Source organism: Callithrix jacchus, chromosome 7 (genome assembly GCF_049354715.1).
Source record: "Callithrix jacchus isolate 240 chromosome 7, calJac240_pri, whole genome shotgun sequence".
NCBI classification, from domain to species: domain Eukaryota; kingdom Metazoa; phylum Chordata; class Mammalia; order Primates; family Cebidae; genus Callithrix; species Callithrix jacchus.
The window spans coordinates 150,636,325-150,656,757 of NC_133508.1; the positions used below are offsets into that span (position 1 = coordinate 150,636,325).

Consider the following 20,433-nt stretch of genomic DNA (forward strand, 5'->3'; position numbering starts at 1 on the left):
TTCATGGTACTGCCACTATTAACCACTTACTGCCTAACACAACAGTCCCTTACGCTGAAGATGCTAGCGTTTTGATGACTGGGGCCACCTTATATACTAGTAAAAAAATAAAGAGCAATACAGACTGAAATGCAATTAAGGGCCCAAATATGTGGCTCAGGGGTAAGGGTCACCAGCCTTTCCACATAATGAAGCCGGTGTGGCCGAGAAAAGCAATGACTGTTCTGGCAGAGCCCCTTGTTCCTCCCTCCCACACGTACACACCTTTATCTCAGAGACACTGGGTTCTTTTCCCTAAACTTCTTTGACTCTTAGGCCAACTACGTGCGTCTGAAAGCCCAAGAAGGGAAAATGGGGGAGGGGGCGTGTCGCCCGCTACCACGGGTTTCTGTCCCTGGAAGGCTGGGGGAGGCTGGGGGAGGCGCTGGATGAGCTTCCTCAGTCCAGCTGCAGCCGACCTAGGTCCCAGTCCTGCCCTTTGCTCTCCTGCTTTCCACTGAGTCCCGAGGCTCTAGAGGGTGGGCGTGAGAGTGGCCCTAGCGGGGAGGCTCGGAGGTCCTCCCGGGCTGTTCAGACGGCCCCAAGCGGTAGCCACGTTCTGATACTGGCCAGAAGCCAGGGGAGGGAGCTTGGGGTAAGGGGAGGGCCCTGAGGGAGGGGTCAGACGCTTTAGGAAAGAGTTAATGCGAAGAGGGGGAGGGGATAGGACGGAGAAACCGAAGGGAAGCCTCAGGTAAGAAAAGAACGTAGGAGAGAAGCCTGGTGGGGAGAAGGGAGCCCGCAGGATCAGGGGTCAGAGTTAGGGGGCTTCCCCTCTGCTGCACCCTCCTCTCAGGGCCGCCAACTTCCAGCTGCAGCGGCGACTTTCAGTTTCATTTCCGCGGACCCTCCTGCCTGGGCCGCAGCCGCCGCCGCGATGCCCAGTAAGTTCAGCTGCCGGCAGCTCCGGGAGGCGGGCCAGTGTTTCGAGAGTTTCCTGGTCGTTCGAGGACTGGACATGGAGACAGATCGCGAGCGGCTGCGGACCATTTATAACCGCGACTTCAAGATCAGGTACGGGCCGGCCCACTCCCGGCCCTGAATCGCGGGCCCAGCTTGCTGCCACGACCCCCGCGCGGGGGCCACCTTTTCCCGCCCCGGGGCGCAGAGGGACGCAGCTCCCCCAGCGGCTCAGGCCAGTCCTGGGGCGGCGCAGACCTCCCCTCCCGCGCCTCGCCCACGCCCCGCCAGCGCCGCCCGGAGCCCGCCCGTTCTGCCCGAGCTGGGCCCCTGCGCCAAGTCCCCGCGGAGAGCCTCCTGGGTTGCCCGCGCCCCCGGCGGCCGGAACGCAGGGCCGGGGGCCGGGTCCTGAGTCCACGCGCCGCTCGCGGGGCTGGAGGACAGCTCTCCCAGTGGGGGAGGGGAGCCTCCAGAGGGGGCCCGGGCATCGCGGGAGCGCGGGGAAAAAGCTGCCTGTTGGGGGCTGCGAGCCCAGGCGCGGGCTTTACGGGGACCTCTGCCACCTTGTTGAGGCGCTGCTGCCTCGGGGGTCCGCTATTGGGAGAGCTGAAGAGGCCCAGGGTAGAAGGGAGAAGCTCTGGAAAGAAGAAAAGGGCACAAACTACGTAGGTACCAAACCTCCATTAGCACCTGTGGCTTCTCCATGGAGACAGGGCCAGCCTTCTGGAGGCTCCCTTTCACCGTGCGCTGAAGGCTGTTTGGTCTCCTTTTCCTGTTACCACCCAAGTGAAAATCAAAGAGTCTTCTGTCAGACCACAGAATTGCGCTTCAAAAACACGTATATCAACAGGCTTCTGCCTTGCGTGGAAAACCAGGAAACAGTTTAACAAGAGTAAACGTAAAGACTTGTACAAATAAACATAAAGTAGTGGGAATCCGGGCTTAATAGCAGACCTCCCGAAAAAGACCTTGCGTTTTAACAGACCAAAGGGCCAGTACGGGTGACATGTGGCTACTAAAACGGCTGAAGGCTAAGATTGAGCTAATAAGTGTGATTTGGGGCAGGGGGAGAGGGTAGGGACTCTCCATATTGATCACATCGCGTCTGGAATATTGTTTTCACTAACGGATATCACATTTTGAGAGGGATATTAACAGGCTTGAACAACATCTAAAGAAGGGGCAAAGATGATGAGGCCCTGTTTTATGTCACCATGCTGGTCACTATGGGGACTCTTAAGATGGAAAACACACAGTCCCAGAGGAGCAGCAGAGGCTATGATATGCATGCAGCATACATGTACACAATACACTATAGTACATGGTAAAATGGAGGATTATACTAGGGGTGATAAGAAAAATGCGGGAGGGAGGAGCAAGCATTCACATCACATTGTGTCAACACAGGTATGTGAATTCACCTACATCCACAGAGTACAGCATGGCTGTGAAACAAGACATCTACTTCTTTTGGCTCTGTTAAGGAAAAGTAATTGGTTAAAATGGTAAATGGTAAGGAAGACTTGACCCGAGGCTATGGTAATAGGGCTGTTGCAATAGGGAAGAGAGATGGAGCTCAATTCCAAACACAGCAAAGACAGCTGGGGATTTATGACCAATGAACAGAGTAAGGGGACCCATATATAGAAAATTAGTAAGAAGAACCATCAAGAGTGGGAGGATTTTTGCTCACCTGACCTAACAAGATTGTTGTTAAAGGCAGACCAAGGACTTGGACATCAAAGGCGGGAATGAGGAACTTGATCAGATACCAAGTGTGATCATGCGTGAAGGGTGAGGAGTCTCACTAAAATGCCTTCAAGATTCCTTGTAAAACTAACCTAGGTGTGCCCAAGACTGAAGGGTTTGGGGAGCCAAGGTCAAGGGCTAGTCAAGAAGAGGGCTCAGGGGAACCTAACAAATGTTTGATCAAGGAGAGTCTTTGTCAGCTCTACACCAAAGGTACATAGTATGTTTTAGTACTGAGGAAAACTGGCTGTCTTAGACAGCATACAGAAAGCCATATATACTGTACGTTATGGGTGAATGTAGGCGTTTTCCAAAGTAATTTTTACTGTATACGATTGTGTTCATGCAAATCAGATACCACTTCTCTGTAATTGTTAGGGGAAGTGATGTTCTGAGAAGGTGGCATTGACCTTGGCCTTGAAAATAAAAGATAGAATTTTAGTACATAGAGGAGGAGGAAAGGCCTTCTCTGTGGGTTCATATTGTATCCTGAGACCCAGTGAAAGAAAGTGAGAAATGTTTGCCTCAGAAATAGAAATATCAGACAGGACAAGGTAATTATCCTTGACTATTTTGGAGTTTTAACATGGAGAGGATTATACTCCTGTGTCGCTCCAGAAGGCAAAAGTGGGTTTTATCAACTATCCCCGCTCTGTACTCTCACCATGTTGGGGAAATTTAGGTTCACATTAAAGAATTTGCCTACACATCCTTTATTTATTTTTTGAGATGGAGTTTTTGCTCTTGTTACCCAGGCTCTGGAGTGCAATGGTGCGATCTCGGCTCACCGCACCCTCCGCCTCCTGGGTTCAGGCAATTCTCCTGCCTCGGCCTCCTGAGTAGCTGGGATTACAGGCACGCGCCACCGTGCCCAGCTAATCTTTTGTATTTTGAGTAGAGACGGGGTTTCACCATGTTGACTAGGATGGTCTCAATCTCTTGACCTCGAGATCTACCCGCCTCAGCCTCCCAAAGTGCTGGGATTACAGGCTTGAGCCACCGCGCCCGGCCAAGAACTTGCCTACACATCCTTTAAAACTAGGCTGGACTGGGCGCAGTGGCTCATGCCTGTAATCCCAGCACTTTCAGGATGAGGCAGGTAGATCACTTGAGGCCAGGAATCTGAGACCAGCCTGGCCGACGTGCTGAAACCCTGTCTTACTAAAAATACAGAAAAAAAAAAAAACAGGCATGGTAGTGTACTCCTGTAATCCCAGCTACTCGGGAGACTGAGGCAGGAGAATTGCTTGAACCCAGGGGGCAGAGGTTGCAGTGAGCTGAGATCACACCACTGCACTCCAGCCTGGGCAACAAAGTGACTCCAACTCAAAAAAAAAAAAAGCCAGGCTGGGATGCAGTGAAGTCAGCCCTCATTTCCCAATAGGAATTAATTGCTTTTTCTCTGGGCTGTCATGGCCCTTTCTTTACACCTTGGGTATAGCCTGGTATTATTGCTGTGTTATGCTCTGCCTTTGTGGCACATGACCATCTTCCCCTGGTACCAAACACTCAGATCCTCTACCATTAGTCAGGTTTACATCTGTCTTCAGTCCCCAGCATAGAGTTTTGTATGTAGTAGATGCTCAATAAATGCTTACAGAATCTAACTGAACTAGTAACTAGAGTTAACTAACAAGAGAATGGGCTACAAAGCAGGGGGTGTAGCGAGTCACACTCTAGGAATTCTAGGAGATTCCTACCCTGGGAGGAGACAGGTCCCTCCAACTAGGTTACTTTATGATGTTACAAAGTGCTCTGCTCTGAACTCTTGCCTTTCCCCATCCATCTTTATTCATTAAGCAAATGTATTTACTGAGGCTCTACTGCGTGCTTGTCCCTGCCTCCAAAGAATATAATCTAGTCGGGAGCAGCAGATATGTGTAGACAACCAAATGTAATACAATAGCATAGGTGTTAGTCATGGTGGTTCGATAGCCCTGCCATTTAGTGGTTGCCTATAACTATGAACAACTCTCTAAATCTTCCATTTCCTCAACTGTAAGAGTATGTAAACCAATGCCTTTCTTTCAGGGTTGAGCTGTCTAGGCAAAGCATCTGCGTAGCTAGCATATTTCGCTGGCTGTGTGAGTGGTACCCCTCATTAGTCCAGTGATGATGAGGAGTTCATTGTATAGGGTAAGGACTGAAGTCACGAAAGGTTTCTGAGAGAAGATGATTCTTTGCACAGGAGACTCATTCTTCTACAAGCACTAGCCAGGCAGCTCCTGTGAATGGCAAAGCAGAGCGAGTTGCTGGAAGGACACAGAAGGAGCCCAACTGACCGAGGAAGGAGGCAGCACTTAGATGTCGCTTAACTCCGGTTGAGATGAGTGCTTACAAGGAAAAGTCCAATATGCATTGAGAGGATATGATTTGGAGATCTAACCTAGGCTGACAGCCTAGACTAGATCAAGAAACCTAGGCGGAGGTTTCTTGGGGACGGTGATATTTGAGCAGAATCTTGAAGGATTAATGGGACTTCGCAGATGTAAGGGGTTAAGGAGACAATGTTCGGGCAGAGGGAACAGCGCCTTCAAAGGCTTGGGAATGACCTCAGAAGAACAGGAGGCCAGCAGGGCTGTGGGTCAGCATTGCGAGGTGTTTGGTTTTGTCTTTAATCTTAATGGAAATAGGAAAACACAGAAAAATTCAAAGTAAGAGACAGACATAATCAGATTTAGAAAGATCATTCTGGCTTCTGGCATGGAGAGTGGCTTGATGGTTGGACCTCTACCCACAATTTAAAAAAAAAAAAAATTTTACTTTGGGATCTAGCATACACAACCTTCACAGAACAATACCTGCCCTTTAAACAATACATAGTTTCACTCCCTGCTCTCTGTTATTTTTTTTCTATTTTATTTCAATTTTATATTACTGGCCTTGACCCACTAATGAGAGTTGCAATCCGTAGTCTGTGGCACATGAAACTAGATGTCTCTTTAAGATCACTTCCAAATCTGGTCATATGTTCTGAAATACCATTCCTCTAGCTTTTGGCCTTTCCTGAACTGGGTCTAAAAAGATTAGCCATTGTTCACCCAACAAACAGCAGGGGCGGCTTAAGGCAGGGCAGTGCAGGCTAAGGATGCCCCCAGAGCAGAGGTTTGCAGAGGGGCACGGTGATACGAGTCGCTGGGAATGGCTGAAATAAGGATGGATTGACAAGAGGCCAAATGTGGGTGAGGATGTATACCTCAATTTCTTTTTCTCTAAAGTGGGATGATATTAATTACTACCTCAAAGGGTTGTTTTGAGGAATGAATGAGATAATGCATTCAGGAAATGTTTTCTGTCGTTACTGTATTTGCATTATCATTGTTACTACGGAGGATCTTGAGTGTGCCAAATTAAAGACTTAATTCTGTGGACCGTGGAATTGCAAACTGGGAAAACAAGATCAAATGTGTGTTTGTGCCGGGCGCGGTGGCTCAAGCCTGTAATCCCAGCACTTTGGGAGGCCGAGGCGGGTAGATCACGAGGTCGAGAGATCGAGACCAACCTGGTCAACATGGTGAAACCCCGTCTCTACTAAAATACAAAAAATTAGCTGGGCATGGTGGCGCGTGCCTGTAATCCCAGCTACTCGGGAGGCTGAGGCAGGAGAATTGCCTGAACCCAGGAGGTGGAGGTTGCGGTGAGCCGAGATTGCGCCATTGCACTCCAGCCTGGGTAACAAGAGTGAAACTCCGTCTCAAAAAAAAAAAACAAAAAAAAAACAAATGTGTGTTTGATGACAATTCAGTAGATACAGCGCGTGGTCTGCGGCAGAAAGATAGGGAGAACAGTTAACTGGGACCTGGCAGAATGAGCAAAGGGTGTGATGAGGCAGCTCAGAAGAAATACAAATGACTAATAAGGAGAGATCCTCGACCATATTGGATATCAAAGAAATGCACAGTCAAAGAAGATAACATTTTTTTTGTAATCAAATTGTCAAAAATTGAGAATGTTGAAAAGTTCTGATGTTAGAGCCTTGGGAAAAGGGCATTTTCAAACTCTTGTTAGTGAGAACATGAATTTGTACAACCCGTTTAAAGGACAATTTGGCAGAACTTATCAAAGGCGTGGAGGTTCATTCTCTCTGACCCAGAAGTTCGACTTTAAGGAATTTATCCCGTTAGTCCTGCCTACAAGTACAAGTGTTTTTGTGCAAGAATAGTTATTGTAACACTAGGAATAGCCAGAAATTTCAGGCAGCTTGTTTTTCACTACAGAAAAAAGACACACCATGATGCATTCATGGGTACTCTTTTGTAGCCATTCAAAAGGGCATGGTAGCTCTGTACGGCGTTGTTACGGGAGAACACCCATGATGGTAAAAACACCTGCTACAGAATAGTATGTATAGCATATATCATCTCATCATTGTGTTTTATATGCATAGAAGAAAGTCAGTAAACACATACATCAAATAGTGGGTTTGATAATTAAGCAAGTAGTTGGGAGCAAGGGAATTAAGGGCTTTCATGTTTTATGTTAGATACTTGTTTAAATGTTTGATTTTGTGGGTTTTTTGGAGGGGGGAAATGGAGTCTCTATCACCTAGGCTGGAGGGCAGTGGTGCAATCTTGGCTCACTGCAACCTCTGTCTCCCGGGTTCAAGTCATTCCCCTGCTTCAGCCTCCCATGTAGCAGGGAGTACAGATATGTGCCACCACACCCGGCTAATTTTTTATATTTTTAGTAGAGATGGGGGTTTCACGATGTTGGCCAGGCTGGTCTCAAACCCCTGACTTCAGGTGGTCCATTCACCTTGGCCTCCCAAAGTGCTGGGATTACAGGCGTGAGCCACTGCGCCCAGCCTATTTAAATGTTTTGAAAATATTTTGGTGGCCACCTTTCCATTTTTATTTTTATTTAATTATTTAATTTTTTTTTTGAGACGGAGTTTCGCTCTTGTTACCCAGGCTGGAGTGCAATGGCGCGATCTCGGCTCACGGCAACCTCCGCCTCCTGGGTTCAAACGATTCTCCTGTCTCAGCCTCCCAAGTAGCTGGGATTACAGGCACGCGCCACCATGCCCGGCTAATTTTTTTTTTTTTTTTTAGTAGAGATGTGGTTTCACCATGTTGGCCAGAATGGTCTCGATTTCTTGACCTCGTGATCCACCCGCCTCGGCCTCCCAAAGTTCTGGGATTACAAGCATGAGCCACCGCACCCGGACCTTTTTATTTTTTTTTAATCTCGCTCTGTTGCCCAGGCTGGAGTGCAGTGATGCCATCTCAGCTCACTGAAACCTCTGCCTCCCAGGTTCAAGCAGTTCTGCTTCAGCCTCCCAAGTAGCTGGGATTACAGGCATGCAGTGCACCGCCATGCCTGGCTAATTTTTGTATTTTTAGTAGAGACATGGTTTCACCATACTGGCCAGGCTGGTCTTGAACTCCCGACCTCAAGTGATCCACCCACCTCAACCTCCCAAAGTGCTGGGATTACAAGCATGAACTACTGCGTCTGGCTTATTTACCTCTTTATGAATGCATGCTTATATCACACCTACATAAGCTTACACACATGGGATCATTATCCCATATCATTTTTATTGTGGACCCCTCCCCTTATCAACATCTCACCTCCATTTCCACATTTCGCCCTATACTCAGGTAACTCTTGATATCATTCAGAGTGTTTTTTTAGTCATAATTTTATTTTAAAAGAATCATGTTTGGCCAGGTGTGGTGGATCACCTGAGGTCAGGGGTTTAAGACCAACCGGGCCAACATAGCGAAATGCCGTCTCTACTAAAAATACAAAAAATTAGCCGGGCATGGTTGTGGGAGCCTGTCATTCCAGCTTCTTGGGAGGCTGAGGCAGGAGAACTGCTTGAACCCAGGAGGGGGAGGTGCAGCGTGCCGAGATTGTGCCATTGCACTCCAGCCTGGGCAACAGCAAGACTCTGTCTCAAAAATAATAATAATAAAACATGTTATTCACATTATCTATGTCCTCCTGTCCCGACTACATGATGGGAATCACTCTGAAGCATCTGGTGTGGACCTCTAACACATTTTGGGGATTCTTTTCCCCCAATATTATACTATAATAATTTTTTTTTTTTTTTAGAGTCAAGGTCTTTTTCTTTAGGCCAGGTATCAATGAAAGCATCATGTAATATGTGGTTTTCATTTTATTTAAAATGCGGCAAAATCATATGCCATCTACCATGATGACTGCCAACTCCATGGCAGACCCTTTCTGGGATTCAAAAACCAATTCATCGGATTGCTGCCTCTGAGGGATATACAGATTGGCTTTGGAGTTGAACGCTGTTATAAAGGAGGAAGTCCCGGGGAACAGTGCAGGGTAAAGTTGGAAAGAGATCTGAGCTGCCTTGAGATCATCGGGGGTGAGGAGTACAAAGCTTTGGAAGGGTGTGGTTTTGGAATTATGCTAAGTTGAAGGTAGAGAGAATAGATAAAAACGTGGAATTTGCACACTGTTAAGAAGTTGAGCTTTTAGCTTAGAGGCAGCAAAAGGTTTGGAGCCAAGGAATGAAGTGATCAGATGTCCTTACAATAATTAACTTCAGCAGCAGTGTGAAAGAGGTAGGAAGACTGGCAGCTGTCAAAACTGCACAGTCCAGTGAGTGTGCAGGCCTGGGCTTGGGCAGTGACGGGAGCAGGGAGCACACGTCAATTTCTGTGGTAGAGCCTTCTAGAGGAAGACCAGAGAGAAGGTCAACAGAATTGAAAGGAAAAAATAATTCAGGATGAGGTCTAAGTTTTTAGTTTCAGAGACTAGGCATACAGTAATATTTAGGTAGGAAATTCAGGAAAAGGAGCTTGTGGGGCAGGAAGGGAAGGAGCAGCAGCTTGTCTTTAATAGGTCTTGTAAAGGCTTACTAAATAGAACTAAGAATTATACCAACTATACCCTAATAAAGATGAAAAATTTACATTCCAGTTAACTACCTTAAGTCCACTTTCATCCTACAGATACAGCCTGAGGAAGGCTGCACCTGTATGCCCTCATCCTTTCTGTCATCCCTCACCCCTTTGTCTTGAGAAAGGAGGTTTAGCTCCTTCTTTAGTTCTGCAATTTCTTTTTCTTGTTCTATTATCTTCATATGTAAGGTGAGGTTAATATTTCCAGAATTTTGGAAAAGTTCACTCTGCAGCAGCTGAATAGCAGATGGTCTCTGCGATGAGTTCTTCCCCGTTAAGTGCTGTCTATACGTCACTTGCACTGGACACCTTTTACTGAGGGGTTCCGGCAGCGGACCAGTTCTTAGACCTGTTAGAACTTCTGCTTGCTCCATTTCTGTTCCAAACAGCTGAAAGAGCTCTAGCAGGATCACACCCAAGCTGTACATACCTGACGTGGCATCATAATCATACTCAGATGCTTCTGAATGTTTGGGTGAAGCGCACGGACAGGTACCCACTCTGGACCTTCGTGTTGGTGTTCCCTTCCCATTTCTATTGGTCCAGTCTGTGTTCTATAGGATGCCTCTGCAGGTCAGACCAGAGTCTCCTATTTTTACCTGCTGATCAGGGCCATGAAGAAAAATAACCTCTTGGCTTCTGATCTCTGTGCACAATTCCCATGTTATGTATGTAAAACACACCTAAAATCCTTAAAATCCTTAAAAATTTTTTGTTGCAACACTGGCCATAACATAAGGACAGGCAGACTCGTCCACACACTCCCGGCCCCGCTTGTTTCTCTCGGCTATCCAGTCCCTCAGCAAGAGCTCACACAGCTGCATCTGGACGTGCAGCATCGTGCTACTGCGCCTCTGTCTGACCCAGAAAGTTGACATGTTCTTTGGAAGATTCCTCGGTGGATGTGAAGCTCACCTCTAGGTGGGAATTATGCCTGAGCGGCAGCTCGTGTCCCACAATCAAACTGGTAGACAAACCAGCCAAGCCATTTTCCTGAAGCTCCAGGATCGACTCGGATTCAGCTGTGTTTCTTACGAGTGAATTGGTGATGTAGTTCACCAGCTTGTTGCTTGATTTTCAGTGTCAGGTTCTCCAGAGTTTTTCTTTTTCTGGGGTGGGCTCAGCAAAGATAATGGCTAAGCTGCTACTTTCATCATTTTTAACCTCATATTTATTGGTCTCTGTCCTTTTCTTGGTCAGAGAGCCCTTTCAGAGATGGCAACTCAATGGCCGCTCTGCCTGCCTGTGGCTGGATCACGTGAACGTGCTCTATCCATGCGCTGTGATAGACAACGATATTAGGGTGCTGAAGACCTGCCAGCACCTTCACTTCCCGTAGGACCTTCATGCAATCTGGGTCATTTGCACCCTTAATCAGGTTTTTTTTATGGCATAATACTAACCATCTCATTTATTCCTGACCTCGGATAATCTTCTGTATCCACCTTTTCCTAAGATGGTAAGTTCTTCCAATTCATTTAAGTAACGTGAACTTTGTGCTTCAAAGGCTGCTTTCCTTGATCTGATATCTGGATATGAGAAATATCCTCACAAGGATCCTGAAGAACTCTCTCTTAACAGACCTCGTTGAGTAATAGCTCTGTTGTGATGTCTCAGTGAGCTAAACTTGTCACTGCAAGTGAAAGGAGACAGCAGCCTCATTTTGACAGAGGTCTGGCAAAGTAACTTACACAACACCTGTCTTGAACGCAGTGGGTTTGGTTCATGCTCATGGTTCAAGTGCTCCAGCCAAGGAACAAGCAAGAGAGTTGGTTTGCAACTGCAGAAGGGAAGGTTGGCTGTTGCGGAGGTTCTTTTAACACCTGGAGTTCTGCTGGAACGTCAGATTCATCATATTTGGGTTCCGGACCCTTGGCGGGAAAGTCAATTAGCCGGTGGCACAGCCACAGCCCCCACCCCGTCGCCCTCTTCACGCTCACAGGCCCGGAAGCGGCCCCCCTGCATTGACAGCCCTCGAAGCATTGCCACAGTGCGCCCACAGCTAGCCTATGCTATATACATTTTAAACATAAGAAAAATGGAAGTGATTGTACAGTGAACATCCACGTACCTTCACTGAGATTTCTTTTAACATTTTACACGTCTGCCCTTAGATTCATCCCTCTATTCATTTAACAAGTCATCTTAATTTTTCTGAGTGCAATGGTGCAATCTCGGCTCACTGCAACCTCTGCCTCCCAGGCTCAAGCAATTCTCCTGCCTCAGCCTCTCAAGTAGCTGGGACTACAGGCATGTGCCACCTTGCCCAGCTAATTTTTTGTATTTAGTAGAGACGGGGGTTTCAACATGTTGGTCAGGCAGGCCTCAAACTTCTAACCTGAGTTGATCCACTGCCTTGGCCTCCCAAAGTCCTGGGATTTTCCTGCTGAGGCAGGAAAATCGCTTGAACCCAGGAAAATTTTTAAAAAATTTTTTTGTAGAGACAGGGATCTGTTGTGTTTCTCAGGCTGATCTCAAACTCCTGGGCTCAAGTGATCCTTCCACCTCAGCCTCCCATAGTGCTAGGATTACAGGCATAAGCCACCATGCCAAGTCCCTGGGTTTTAAAGGATACCTGTATTTTAAATATCTGTAGATATTGTCAGATTGTTTTCCTAAAAGATGGTAATACTTGACTCTTCTACCAGCAATTTATGAGTTTACTTTTCCACATACCCTTGATATCAGTATATGTTAGAACTATGTTGATTTTTGTGAGTCTAATAGGAATAAAATGATATCTCATTTATACTTTAATTTGCATTTGTCTACATTTGGAGCAGTTTTTCATACTCTTTTGGCCATCTGGATCTGTTCGTTTAATTGAATATTCAATTTTTCTGTTGAATTGTTCATCTTGTGTTTCTAAGAAAATTTATATATTATAAAAATTAGCCCTTTGCCTGTCATCTAGATTATGAATATTTATCTGTTGAATTTGTTTATATTACCTCTTTCCAGACAAAATATTTTTTAGTCAGAAATGTTCCTTTTCGTTTTTAGAGACAGGGTTACCCAAGCTCTGTTAACCAAGCGGGAGTGCAGTGGCCTGATGACAGCTCCTGCAGCCTTGACTTCCTGGTCTCAAGGGATCCTTCTGCCTCAGCCTCCTGAGTAGCTGGGTCTACCGGCACGCACCACCACACCTTTTTTTTCTCCCACTATATTGCCTAGGCTGGTCTCAAACTCCTGGGTTCAAACAATCCTCCCACTTCAGCTTCCCAAAGTGTTGGGATTACAGGCATGAGCCACCACACCTGACCTTATTTTCTTTTATAGCTGCAGGTTTCCAGTCTTGGTTACAAAGTTTTTCTTAGAAATAGAGGGGATTGGCTGAGCGCGGTGACTCACTCCTGTAATCCCAGCACTTTGCGAGACTGAGGCGGGCAGATCACCTGAGGTCAGGAGTTCGAGACCAGCCTGGCCGACATGGTGAAACCCCATCTCTACTAAAATTACAAAATTTGCCGAGTGTGGTGGCATGTGCCTGTAATCCCAGCTACTCAGGAGGCGGAGGTTGCAGTGAGCCGAGATCGCGCCGTTGCACACCAGCCTGAGGGACAAGAGTGAGACTTTGTCTCAAAAAAAAAAGAAATATAGGGGATTACACTTGTAATCCTAGCACTTTGGAAGGCTGAGACAGGTGGATCACGCGGTCAAGAGATTGAGACCATCCTGGCCAACCTGGTGAAACCCTGTCTCTACTAAAAATACAAAAATTAGCTGGTGGGGGGGTGGCACACGCCTGTAGTCCCAGCTACTCAGGAGGCTGAGGCAGGTAAATGGCTTGAACCCAGGCGGAGGTTGCAGTGAGCCAAAATCTCGCCACTGCACTCCAGCCTGGCAACAGAGCAAGACTCCGTCTCAAAAAATAGAAATATAGGGGATTACATGTATAACACAAGGATTGTATTTTTTTGACAAGAATATAATAAGTTTGTGATGTTTTTAAAGAAATTTTTGTATGACTGTCACCTAAACCAATGTTATGTGAATTGGAATAGTGGTAACAGACATTGAGAATAATTTGAGAAATAATTTGGGGATAGCATCCACAGAATTTGGAAAATTTGTAGATATGAGTTCTGCCTGCCCTCGTGCTAGGCAGGTTTCCAAAAATAGGAGGTTTCATATTAAAATTTTGATTTTGTCTTGTCTTGAAAGTCAAATCTGGCCAGGTGCAGTGGCATGTGCCTGTAGTCCCAGCTACTCGGGAGGCGGAGGCTGAGGCTGGAGGATCGCTTGAGTCCAGGAGTTCTGGGCTGTGGTGCACTATGCCAGTCGGGTGTCCACACTAAGTTCGGCATCAATATGGTGACCTGCTGGGAGCGGGGGACCACTAGGTTGCCTAAGGAGGGGTGAACCGGAGCAGGTCAAAACTCCCGTGCTGATCAGCAGTGGGATCGCACCTGTGAATAGCCACTGCACTCCAGCCTGGGCAACATAGCGAGAACTCGTCTCTTAAAAAAATAAAAGAAAGAAAGAAAGTCAGATCTCGCCATCTTAGGCCTGCAGTCCCTGCTGGCCCCGTTTGGAGATGAGCAGTTACGCCCTCAGACAGGGGATGCCCTTCCCAGTTTCTTCAGTTTCCACAAAGCCCTCTTTCTGCCCGGCATTGATCTGGGAGCCTGGAGCCACTTTTCTTGGAGGCTGCACTCTTGTTTTCTTAGAGTTGCGAGGGATATGCATGCAGTGTTCTTACACTAGTGACTCTCCAAAATGGGACTGAACTGGTGTCTGGGAGGGCTGCAAGTGTCAAGACACCTGTGGAGCCTAGCTGCTGTCAGCATTAGCTTGTGCTTCGATCCGTGGGACTTCGATCGACTCTAAGGGGCCCTTGCGAAAGTTTCTGATAATCTCCTAGTTCAGTCCCTTTGTTACTGGACCCCTCAGCAGTGTTTGATCCTGACACCTGGTTTTGAGACTTGGCTCATTCTCCTTTCTCTCTTGAGGGTTTCTTGTTTTCCCTTCCTCCCTGGGTTGTCTAGTAGCTGCTCTCAACTACTCACACTCCTGGGGAGATTCCTACACTTCCTTGATTATAACCACTACCTGAGGACTCCCTAATACTAGGCTGTAACCTTGACTTTGGTCTGAGTTCTCAGCTTCTGACTTGTGGAGCTGGTTGCCTGGACCACAGGAATCTCAAACCTAGCATATCCAAATCCAAATGTCATGGTCAGTCCCTCCAGCCTCTCCTCCTCTTGTCTTACATCCATCTCAGAGATAGTCCTACAAGCCAGGCCACTGATTTGGGGATCCTAGACTCCTCCCTCTTCCCAGCCTTCATTCCCACTTCTGTCAGTCACCAAATTCGGCTAATTTTACATCCTAAGTATTAGCAAATCTTGCTGCTCTCCTTCTATCTCCACCACTGCCTTGCCTCCTGCCTTTGTTATCTTTTCACTAGAAAATTGCAAGGGCCTTCTTCTAACTGGTCTCCCTGCCTACAATCTTGCCTCCAGCAAATCCATCCTCCAATCCTGATGCCAGAGTGATCTGAAATGCAAATCTGATCTTGCCACTCCCCTGCTTAAAACCCACCAACCGCAGTGGTTCTGTAACCACGCTGTAGCCTCTGACGTGGGCTGAAAGTAAGTTGTTACTGCTCCTATACTACTGCTACTATTAGTACTACTATTTCTACTAATCTAAATACTAATAATAGTAGCTAACATTTACCGAGCATTTTCTATTATGCTTTCCAATGATTTATTACCTTCTTAAAACAAATCATAGCCAATTCAACGTTTTCCAAATTGTACCGGTCTCATTTGTTTGGGGTGAAGGAGAGGGGCAGAGTTACAGGCAGGGGCACCTGAAAAATCTTCATAACCATAAATGATCTTACCATATACCCTAGTGAGTGTCCATGCCGATTTAGCCTTAAAAGTTAAATAGGGATTACCATAGTTCTCATAAACAAAGATTTGCTTTTAAGAGAGGGCCTCTTAATCTGAGTCAGAGTCTAGATTTTGAATGTGTCCCTGAAGTATGTTGCACATGGGAATGTCCTCAGGCTCCTGGGTATCAGTAGAGCGGGGAAAAGGACTGCAGGCATTCAAGGGTCAAGTCCAGGCTTGGCCTGGTATGCAAAACTGTCCATGAGCTGGTCCCTGCCCACCTCTGCTCCTCCTGCCACTCCCCTCCTTGTGCATTTCACTCTAGCACAATGAAACTGTATGTGATACTAATCATGGCTCACCCTTACTGAGGTCTCCTATGTGCCAAGCACTGGCTCAGTGGTTCTCTGCTGTGTCAGAATCTCATTGGAACCTCATAACAACCCTACGAGGTAAGTCTCGCTTTCCTCCAGTTTTATAGGGGAGGAAAGTGAGGCTCTGAGAGATGCGGTCACCTGAGCTGACCTGGCTAGAGTTGTCAAGGGGGCAACCCCTCCGCCCGTACCAGCACACGTTCTTGCATACTCCTCACATCTGCTCACGCTTTGCACTCTCTTGTGCCCAGGTAATGCCCACTCATCCTCAGGACCGAGTTCTTATGCTGCCTCCTGGGGAAGCCTTCGTGGACACCTCCTCTGCCCCCAGACTGGGCTCGGTGTCCCTCCGTGGCACTGAGCCCCTCTGTGGCCGATGAGCTGCCCTCTGGGCACCATGCTGGAATGTATGTGTTCAGTCTGTGTGCTCCTCGAGGCAAGCGCTGAGTCTCTTGCATCTTTGAACCCCCGGCATCCAGCACAGTGTCTGGCACATAACAGGCCTCTGTAAGTGTTTGTTGAATTGACTGAACTGAACTCCAGGCGCTGAGCCTTGAGGTTATTGTCCTTCTGACCAGTTTTCCCTGTCTTCACCTTCTCTAGGCACAAAGCCAGGCTATTTGATCTCTGGAGAAGGATCCTTTCCCTTCCTGCTTGGGTTCCACCTGCACCCTATGACTTCGGGTGGAAACTGCTGTCTGATCAGCCACCTTGCCCACACACGTGGACATCTGTACTGTCTCTGATCCCTTCTCTCCTCACCAACGGGCTGGAACCCACATGCACCCCTCTGAATCAACTCATTCCGCTTCCCCTTAGCCTCAGCTCTTTCTTCTGAGTTGTTTGTATTTTCTTTTCTGTCCCAAACAGTTTCCCCCACAAAAAGAACTTTATGTCTTTCTCTCTTTTCCCTCGGTCCTTCCAGTCAGCAGCCTGTGATTGGGCTTTTCCCCTCAGAAATGAACAATCCAGAACCCACTGTTTAAAACAACTGTATTTTGCCTTGGGAGGTCGCATTGCCTTCCCTTAAAACATGAAACATTCCTCCGATCCCGAGCCTGTGTCTCTCTGTCTCTGGGCCCCATCCTGCTCCACAGCAGGGCTGGTGTGTCCAGCACAGAGTGACCCTCCGACGCCCTTCCCCACCCGCCGCCCTGCCTCCTGCAGGCCCTGCCTTGCCTCACTTTCCAGTCTCCTCTGCTTCTGGCAGCTTTGGGACCCCCGCCCCTGGCTTCTCCTCCATGCTGTATGGAATGAAGATTGCAAATCTGGCCTACGTCACCAAGACTCGGGTCAGGTTCTTCAGACTCGACCGCTGGGCCGACGTGCGGTTGCCAGAAAAGAGGAGAATGAAGCTGGGGTCAGATATCAGCAAACACCACAAGTCACTGCTAGCCAAGATCTTCTATGACAGGTGTGTGTGCTGGGGCACGGAGGCCTGCAGGGTGTGAGGGAAGGGGCTGTCTGAGGACAGAGTGGGTCGCACAAGTGGGAGGAAGTCCCCCTCCTCCAGGGAGTGGGGGAAGGGCGGGGAATTGGCCTTCGGGGAGGAGGCGAGCTTGCTGAACACAGCTGGCACTTTGCCTGCCTCCCAAGCCTAAAACTTTCCCCAGGGTAACTCCCCAGTCCAGACCGCGCCCACCCCAGCTCCGCCTTGACTCCCCTTCTCCCCAGGTCTGAGTATCTTCACGGGAAACACGGGGTGGATGTGGAAGTCCAGGGGCCCCATGAAGCCCGAGACGGGCAGCTCCTCATCCGCCTGGATTTGAACCGCAAAGAGGTGCTGACCCTGAGGCTTCGGAATGGCGGAACCCAGTCTGTCACCCTCACTCACCTCTTCCCACTCTGCCGGACACCCCAGTTTGCTTTCTACAATGAAGACCAGGAGCTGCCCTGTCCACTGGGCCCCGGTGAGTGGGTTTCCAGAGGAAATGGCTGGTGGAGAGGGGCTTGTCCCAGGCAGTGCTGGTGCTTTGGGAAGCACCGGCGCTGTCTGGTGGACTCTTGCCTTGGGACGGGGCTGCCTGGGGGAGTGTCCAGGATAAGGAAACGTGTGGGACTCCCACCGCCATTCATTCATCCATCCTCCTCCAGGTGAATGCTATGAACTCCATGTCCATTGTAAGACCAGCTTTGTGGGCTACTTCCCAGCCACAGTGCTCTGGGAGCTGCTGGGACCTGGGGAGTCGGGTTCAGAAGGAGCCGGCACATTCTACATTGCCCGCTTCTTGGCTGCCGTCGCTCACAGCCCCCTGGCTGCACAGCTGAAGCCCGTGACTCCCTTCAAGCGGACCCGGATCACCGGGAACCCTGTGGTGACCAACCGGGTAGAGGAAGGAGAGAGACCTGACCGGTAACTCCTCCCTGCAGCTCAGCCCTGGCTGGGCTCGGATCCCAACCGCGTGGGCGAGGGCTTTGGAAGGAGCACAGAGCTGGGAGCCAGAGCCCCCTTTCCTGCAGGCTCTTCACTCTTCTGGGTTTCAGAGAATTTTTCTGTCAAGGAAGACAGTTGCAGATGAACTGCAGATCTCAGGGTAGTGTGAAGAAAATTGTGGGCGTTGTCCCAGTGTGATGGAGTATCAGGCAAATCATTGTAGACATCTGTTTTTTTAAACAGCTGTGTTGAGATAATTCACATACCATACAGTTCACCCATTTAAAGTACAGAATTCAGTAATTTTTAAAGTATATTCACAGATCTGTGTGACCATCACCACCGTCAGTTTTAGAACATTTCATGTCCGTAAAAAGCTATGATCCTTTTATCCCCTACCACTTCGTTCAGCCCTAAGAAACTGCTCATCTACTTCCTGTCTCCGTAGATTTCTCTGTGCTGGACACTTCATATGGATGAAGCATTGGTTATGTGCAGACATCTCTTTTTGTTTTTTGCTAGATGTTCACAAAATAGTTATAAAAGCAAACTAGCCATGCACGTGGCTCGCGCCTGTAATTTTAACACTTTGGGAGGCTGAGGCAGGTAGATCACTTCAGGTCAAGAGTTCGAGACCAGCCTGGCCAACATGGTGCAGCCTCATCTCTACTAAAAATACAAAAATTAGCCAGGCATTGTGGCACACTCTTGTAGTCCCAGCTACTCTACTCAGGAGGCTGAGGCAGGAGAATTGCTTGAACCCCGGAGGCGGAGTTTGCAGTGAGCTGAGATCATGCCACTGTACTCCAGCCTGGGCGACAGAGTGAGACACTGTCTTTAAAAAAAAAAAAAAAAGCAGACTATAATAGGACCTTCACAGACCATTGTGCTCTTTTTGGTGGCAATATATATGTATCACCGAAGTTTAAAGGGAAAAAAGTCTGGAAGTTAACATTTGTTATCCGTGGATCATAAGAATGATATTTATTACCTGTTATCTGATTTTTTTCTCTAATGAATATTTATTATATAATAGTTTTAAAGGTTTCCAAGTATTGCACTTTCCCAAAATGAGAATGGTCCCACCTAGGAGCAAGGCTGCTGACTTCTTTCAGCAGGATTGCAGAAGGGCTTTGTGCATCCTATGCTGTGTGTACCCCAGAGGGGCATTCTCAGAGTCTTGGAGGGTGAGGGGTTTTCTGTGTTTCCTTCCCTCAATTCTGCAGCGGTAAAGGCTACGACCTGGAGTTAAGTATGGCGCTGGGGACATACTACCCACCTCCCCGCCTCAGGCAGCTGCTCCCCATGCTTCTTCAGGGAAGAAGTATCTTCACTGCCCCTAAGGAGATCGCTGAGATCAAGTAAGTACTATTCCTCTGCACCCGTCTTTGCCCTGTTGGCTTCTTTGCATTGCCCTGGCAGCTCCACCCTCAGCCTCTCAGGCTCTGTTCATTCATTCCCTTACTGAGCATGCACCATACATACACCAAGCACTATTCAAGATGAACCAGTCAAATGAAGGCCTGGCTGATTTTAACGGGGGGACAATGAGCATTTTTGTTAGAATTTCATCGAGTGATGAGTGCTATGAAGAACTGAACAGGTCACGTGCAAGTGGCTCATGCCTGTAATCAGCACTTTGGGAGGCCAAGTCAGGTGGATCTGAACAGCCCAGGAGTTCAAGACCAGCCTGGGGCAACATAGTGAGATTTTGTCTCTACGAAAAAAATTTAATTAGCCAAGTGTGGTGGCACATGTCTGTACTCCCAGTTACTTATGAGGCTGAGATGGGAGGATTCGTTGAGCCCAGGAGGTCAAGGCCACAGTGAGTGAGCCAAAATCATGCCACTGCACTCCAGCATGGGTGATAGCAAGATCTTGTCTCTAAAAAAGAAAAAAGGAACTACGCTGAAACCAAAGCCGGGTTAGGGGATGGGTTGGTGCTGCTTTGCGGAAGGCAGTTAGTCCTGGCCTGTGTGAGGAGGTCATGTTCAAACAGAGAAGGACATTTGAATGAGGTAAGGGTGGAAGTTAGAGAATCTGGGGGAGAATGTTCTGGCCATAAGAGCCACCATGCAAATACGAGTTGGGTGATGTGGGGGCAGGGATATCCAAGGGAGCAGGAGCCAAGGCTCCCTTCTTCAGGGCCTCTGACGCTCACACACTTCTCTGTCCCTCTAGTCTTCTCTGTTTGTTGATGCTTTCTTAGTTCCAGAGCTTCAGGTGGGAGAAGGTGCATACTCCTGGTCATAGGGGTGGTCTGGCCCGTC

At 48.0% G+C, this 20,433-nt stretch overlaps 1 protein-coding gene and 1 pseudogene across 14 annotated transcripts in view; one reads left to right on the forward strand and one right to left on the reverse strand.

The window, feature by feature from the left end:
• Positions 1–440: 440 nt before the first annotated feature.
• The window catches only part of MOV10 (Mov10 RNA helicase), a 28,075-nt gene continuing 8,082 nt past the window's right edge, over positions 441–20,433 (forward strand). For 2 of the 14 annotated variants that reach the window (XM_002751234.6, XM_054236656.2), the window contains exons 1-6: positions 441–733; positions 836–1,053; positions 17,000–17,203; positions 17,464–17,699; positions 17,884–18,142; positions 19,390–19,524. In XM_002751234.6, coding sequence (XP_002751280.1) covers positions 917–1,053; positions 17,000–17,203; positions 17,464–17,699; positions 17,884–18,142; positions 19,390–19,524 — 971 coding nt within the window. In that variant the 5' untranslated portion in view covers positions 441–733; positions 836–916. Of the gene's footprint in view, positions 1,054–1,410; positions 1,605–15,037; positions 15,167–16,040; positions 16,297–16,392; positions 17,204–17,463; positions 17,700–17,883; positions 18,143–19,389; positions 19,525–20,433 lie in introns of those variants that run through there. The other 12 variants (XM_078332750.1, XM_078332752.1, XM_078332748.1 and 9 more) reach the window with 12 other exon arrangements.
• LOC100397156 (eukaryotic translation initiation factor 2-alpha kinase 1-like) lies at positions 8,836–11,566 on the reverse strand (annotated as a pseudogene).